The sequence below is a fragment of the Rutidosis leptorrhynchoides genome, chromosome 4, assembly GCF_046630445.1.
Source record: "Rutidosis leptorrhynchoides isolate AG116_Rl617_1_P2 chromosome 4, CSIRO_AGI_Rlap_v1, whole genome shotgun sequence".
Taxonomy (NCBI): Eukaryota; Viridiplantae; Streptophyta; class Magnoliopsida; order Asterales; family Asteraceae; genus Rutidosis; species Rutidosis leptorrhynchoides.
This window is the reverse complement of record NC_092336.1, coordinates 569,747,808-569,753,807: the sequence shown is the minus strand read 5'-3', so window position 1 is coordinate 569,753,807 and position 6,000 is coordinate 569,747,808. Positions and strand designations below refer to the sequence as shown.

The 6,000-nt window shown below is 32.0% G+C and overlaps 1 protein-coding gene across 1 annotated transcript; it reads right to left on the bottom strand.

Annotated features, from left to right (window-relative positions):
• Positions 1 to 408: 408 nt before the first annotated feature.
• LOC139842773 (uncharacterized) lies at positions 409 to 2,375 on the bottom strand. The gene is made up of 2 exons (XM_071832880.1): positions 1,804 to 2,375; positions 409 to 727 (listed from the first exon to the last, which is right to left on the bottom strand). The coding sequence occupies exons 1-2, from the start codon at positions 2,373 to 2,375 to the stop codon at positions 409 to 411; spliced, it is 891 nt and encodes a 296-aa protein (XP_071688981.1).
• Positions 2,376 to 6,000: the final 3,625 nt, after the last annotated feature.

Here is a 6,000-nt window from a genome sequence, read left to right as displayed (position 1 = left end):
AATGTTTCTTGGCTTTCAAAAAAAAAAGCCATCACACGGCTTTAGACCATGATTCCGATCTGCAAGGACTCTATTTCGAAGGTAAACATCAATATGCAATTCACCTCATCACGCTAAGAAGTTCTAGTCCTGTACTAATACTTGTAAGCTGTTAGTCGAAAATAGGTATTAAAGTACATGTTTATAGTTTACAAATCTTGATTGTTACGCTTGCACATTCTTTTATGGACAAATAGATTCATAGAACATAAAACAAAAGGTTCACATTACAAGTAAAAATTATAACTTTCACTATGTAAGTATCTGACTAACAAAAAATCAGAAAACAATTCTGATGAATTCGAATGCAATCATATCAACACTAACTTCTTTTTCATTTCAATAACAAACAATTATACAACATAAACATCATCCTTTCATAAATGAATTAATCCCTTGAGAAAACTCATGAACACTTCTTGCATTTTGATTAAACCTTAAACAACCCATTAACCCTGATTTGTATGGTAAATTATTAGCCTTCTTTGTTGCCTCCTCCTTTGCGACTGTAAAATCATTTTTATCCGTCGATACTTTAATCGAATCGCAGCTATCAGTGCTTCTAAAACTAAAAGTTTGATTCTTTTTCAACAACATATATTTCTTCAATGAATCCTTTCTTGTTGTCACACTTCCTTCTGATGCACTTCGAAATAATAACAAATTCTTTAAGTTCCACTTATTGTACCTATTCAAAGCAAAAAAATAAAATAATACTATTAGTTATCCCTTTATTTGATTACAATTTTTTGCAGCCTCCAATATTGATATGGAGGTCTATGCTGATTATAAATGTACATATTTCGCACATGACAATAGGGAATCAATAATCAATAAATCAATAAATAAATATAAATATAGATATTAAACTAACAAATTTAATATTAAATTTCAAATCGTTTAATTGGAAATTGGACTAAATGAAAATAGAAGGAAAAAAGTAAACTAGATTTAATTTGATTTCCAAATATGAATCCAATTTTCAGTTCTGCAATTTATGAATTTGAGAATCGAAAATCAAATTCAACTAATAATATAATAAATCATTAAAAAATGTAGCCTATTCAAAAGTAGAATTCATAATCAACTTTTATGTGTGGAGTACTGGAGTTAATCGGTTATAGAGTTAATCGGTTATAGTGTGTCCCACATAGAAATAAGAAAGAAATAAATGCTTGTATATAAGTTTAGGAGAACATCCATCTATCACCAATTTGTTTTATAGAAATGTGAAAATCATGAGCTTATATGTTGTACATGGTGGTGGACCTTAATCGATCCTACAAAGGGTATTAGAGCTTATATGTAGAACTCATGAGCTTATATGTTGTAAGTGGACCTTAATCGATCCTACATTATGATTGATCGAGTTATATTTTATTTTCAGTTTTAACCGAAACCGAATCAAATTCATATTCAGTTTTTAGTTATGTTTTAGTTTTAAATCTAAATTTAGTTCCGGTTTTCAATTTTACTTTCAAGAGATTTTAAACAACACACCAAATTAGATAAGACGTAGTAACTAAAAATCGAACAGATGAACTCCCCTAACATTAAACAACATCATCTAAAAAAAGTACACATTTATTAAAATAAATAAATAAAATAAATTGTTTTTAAAAAATTTGATTGTACTGCCAACTTCCAGGGTAATAACTGTCTACTAATACATTTTTAGTACCAACATAGTAACATCCTTTTTTAACATTCTTATCACTTTATGCTATGTAAAAATTACTATATTTGACATTAAAAAAAACGTACCATGTTAAATTCGTTGGCAACGATTTATCGGTCGAGTTTTCCCTGTCATTTACAACGCGAGCGGTTCTAAAAGGCGATAACGATCTCGACACTTTCCGTCTGCTCGTTTCAGTCGTTCGACCTCGTCCCATTTGCTTATCTTCATGTTCTTTACTTTCACCGGCTGTTTGTTTTAATGCCTCTGAAAAAGGATCAAAATCTTTCTTCCTACTACGCGGAGACAACGCTTCTTTAAATCTTAATTTCGGAGACTTAGGTGATTTAGGCGAGTCATTTGAGGTATGCAAACCTGGTGGTGGTTTTAATGGTTTGATTTTGCCACAATCGAATAACTCATCAGCTGCTGATATCGAATGTCGTTCGAGACACCCGAATGCGAAGTCTGTATCATCGTCTTCTTTGAAATCGTCGTTTTGTTTTGGAATGCCTGGTTTTTCTTCCCATGTGAATGGGATGGTGGATTGAGGACTTGAAGGTGCGGTGGCGTACGGTGTTGTGGAGCCGCTGTTGTCGTAATTGAAGTCGAAAACGGTTGATGGTGATGGAGATGTGATCATCTGTATGGATTCCATGGGTGGAAGAAATGAAAGGGGTGAATGTTTGTGGAGAAAAAGTTTGTTAAATTTAACATAAAGTTGTAGAGAGTAACAAAGGAGTGGGCCTCAAGTTTATGACCATATAAGTGAGCCAAGCTGATTAAATGGGACCGAGCTGGGCCGAGGCGAGCCGAGCTGAGACAAGCCGAGTGTATTTGAATGTGTATGTTTTGCACTTATGTGTGTATTTTTTTGAATTTGAATATGGTTTTATTTATGAAGGGAGATATTTGAAATTGTTTTACAGACTGACAATATTTAAAACTTTGATTTATTTGGATGAAATTAAATGTGAACCGACAACTAAAACTGTGAATTCAATTCGGCTGCTCAATAAGAATTTGAGTTCCTATACGTTGATCAAATTGTGAAAGTTTGAAATTTTTTGTATACAATGTTTAAAAGTTATATACTACTGGTATGTTGTCTATGGGGTTTTGTTTTTAATGTAAACTAGTTGCGGCACCCTCGTAATGCGGCGGAAGAACGTTAGCTAAATTCGATTATGAAAAGTAAAAAAAAATAAAAAATAGAAGCAAATGACATAAACTGAAATGGGTAAAAAAACTCAAAGTATAAAAAAATCAAATAATAACAATAACAATCTACTCTATACCTTAAAATAGAGTTTTTATTAGGTAATAAATATTTTCAAAAACACCTTTATAACCCTTAGATCAAAAAATTACTTTTACCTACCCCTTCATCCAATGGCTCATATCAATCATTTGTCATTATTAGCTAATAAATCATAAAATTACGTTAAACTACCTAAAATACCCATCTAAGTGAACCACGCACGGGACATTGAGGGATTTTTAGGGGTCTTTTTTTTTTCTAGGGTTAAACAATGGTTTCATGGATGCCTCCAATCGTAAACGGATTCTAAATAAAATATCAATCGTATAACACCATGCTCCCAGTTTCATCATCATCATCTATAACGAATCGATGTAACAATTGTCATCTTGAACGCGACAGCCCTAGCGGCTCTCACAATCATAATCTTGAGGGTTCAATCATAATTTGTGTCAGATTACGGAGTATTATCATATCCTTCATCATACAAACATCGGTATATAAAGAAATTGGATGTATGTGAAATTAGGGTTCTAATTCTCATAGACGAATGGCTGTATGTGAAATTAGGGTTCTAATTTCGTTTTAGGGTTAATAAACCCTTTTCATCCTCCATTGTTGTTGGTTGTTTATACTTTGAGGTGGGTTTTTGTTCATACCTATTCTCCCGATTTATCATATCAATTTATTTTTTAATCCGAAAATTAATTAGGGTTTGTTGATATTTACTTTAGGATTCTGACTACTATTCTGATGATGCAATATCATCGCCAAATATCTGAAAAATTGCAATCGGTATTTTCATTATTACTCATCTATTATCGTCGTATTATTTTTCTTCATGCACCAGTTTTTATTTGGTAATGTTTTCTCATCTTTATCCATCAGTTTTTTATTTTTTGTTTTATATGTTCATCTATGAATATGCGTCTGTTTGAATTTTTTATTGATCTGTAATGATGATTGTTTATATTGTTTGAATATTCGTTCTATGGTCTAAGGAAAAACTATTGATATTCTGAATACATTTTTAACATACTTTGTGTTAGGTTTTTGCTGATTTATGTTTATGAGTGTTAGTGATCATTGTTGATCAATGAAGCTAATGTGACAATTCACAAGTTTAGATTATAGATATTTTGTACTAAATTTAATTACAAATTTTTGAAGTTTATAAGGTAGTACAACTGAGAATATGAAGCAGTTCACAAATGTGATAGTATGAAACACTACATTGAATTGTTCAACAATGATCACTAACACTCATAATAACACAACTTGAAAACTCAAAAGGTTCTGCTCTTCAAACTGTTAAAGACGCCAGTAAACCCAAGTTTTTTTCTTAATCGTAATTACTATTTAAATCAGTTCGTTTGGCATTGTTGTTTATCAGTATTTCAACATCTCCAACTCCAAAGTTTTCAGCCTCAAGATATTGTTTCTCTAATTTTGTACAGTCAATATGACTTAAAATTGGCTCAACTTTGTCCCAGTGACTTTAGGTAACTTCTTTATCTAATTCCATGTACACTTTATGTGATTATATATGCTGACTGATTGTGACATCTTCTTGAATAACGCTGGTAAGGGGAACCAAACTCAGCCAGGTAACTGAGATTAGCAAAACCATAATAAAGGGGAAAGAAGCCTTGACCCGACCCGAAGACCCGATGGTACTCTATGCAAACCCAATTCGAATTAGGGCTGGTTTTGTTCCTCATGATGAAGTTGCTTTTTACAAATCCCAAGGATCTCAGGTTTTTGATTCTAAATTGACTACAACTAAAAGTGTAAGTGGAGAATTATGACCTACATATTTACATAAGCTTGGTTATATGATTTTCAGATGTATCCTCTCCATTATTTCCAATATCTCCATTGTTATTGTAAATTACTAAATATTAATATACTTTACTTTTATTTAGTTGGTATTCTTTTTGGATATATATGTTATATTCAGAGATGCTTTGGATATTATATGACATATAATGATATTTTGTTTTAATTTGGCTTACTCTGTTGCAATTGGTGTGACTTTAGAAAAGCTTTTGTCGTATGATCTTTGGGTTCTCATGTATGCATTCAATGGGGTCACGTTCTTAAGATTCAGAACTATTAAAACTCCCCAGTGATCAATCAACATCTTTCATTTTCTTTCACCGGCGCCGGACAACAGAGTGCAACACGAATGAAAACCTGTTAATATGATTGAATTATCAAGTCATCTTTATCCATAAAACCTGTTTGGCCCATCTACTTTCAAGGTTATTTTACCCATTCATAGCACTCTAACATTGCTTTGTTTACTTTATGAACACGATAAAAGTGGTGGTTTTGCAGATACGACAATATGACAGAATAGGACGATAAAAGTGACAGTTTGGTTAATATACATTGTTTAATTATGTTTAACAGGTAAAATATGTAGGGTGCAAAACACACAACCGGCAGCAAGTGAGATGAATAGGATGATAGATTCAAGGGTTTATCCAAAATGGTAACACGCCATTACAGGACAGGAACACCATGTGGCTACTCTTGCATTAGCATTATCATAACAACTGATTAATTTACTTTTATACATCATGAGACTTATTTTCTTTCTTATGATATCATGTATGTAATATACACTAATCTGATGTAGGTGCAAGGGAGAATTCTTCTATTTGTAACACATAAAGAAAGTTGGGCAAGGGTGATTTTGGGCACCTTTATACAGCTGAGGTATACTTAGGAAATATGTGTATTGGTGATTTATAGTTTCATACTAACATATTAACATGTCATTTCTAACTATTGTTTTGACGAAAATCATAGTTTTGCCATTTGATAGTATAATCTGCAACTATGGTCAGCCAGCCATACAGGTGGCAAGTATTTAGGTATGTGTTGCAACTTAATTGTTTTAATGCATTTATTTTAATGGCATTCTGTTCTGTAATAATTCATATGAAACTTCAAAAACTGATCATTTGGACTTCTAAATTAACGAGTTAAGTAGAATCCATACTCGTTAACATAA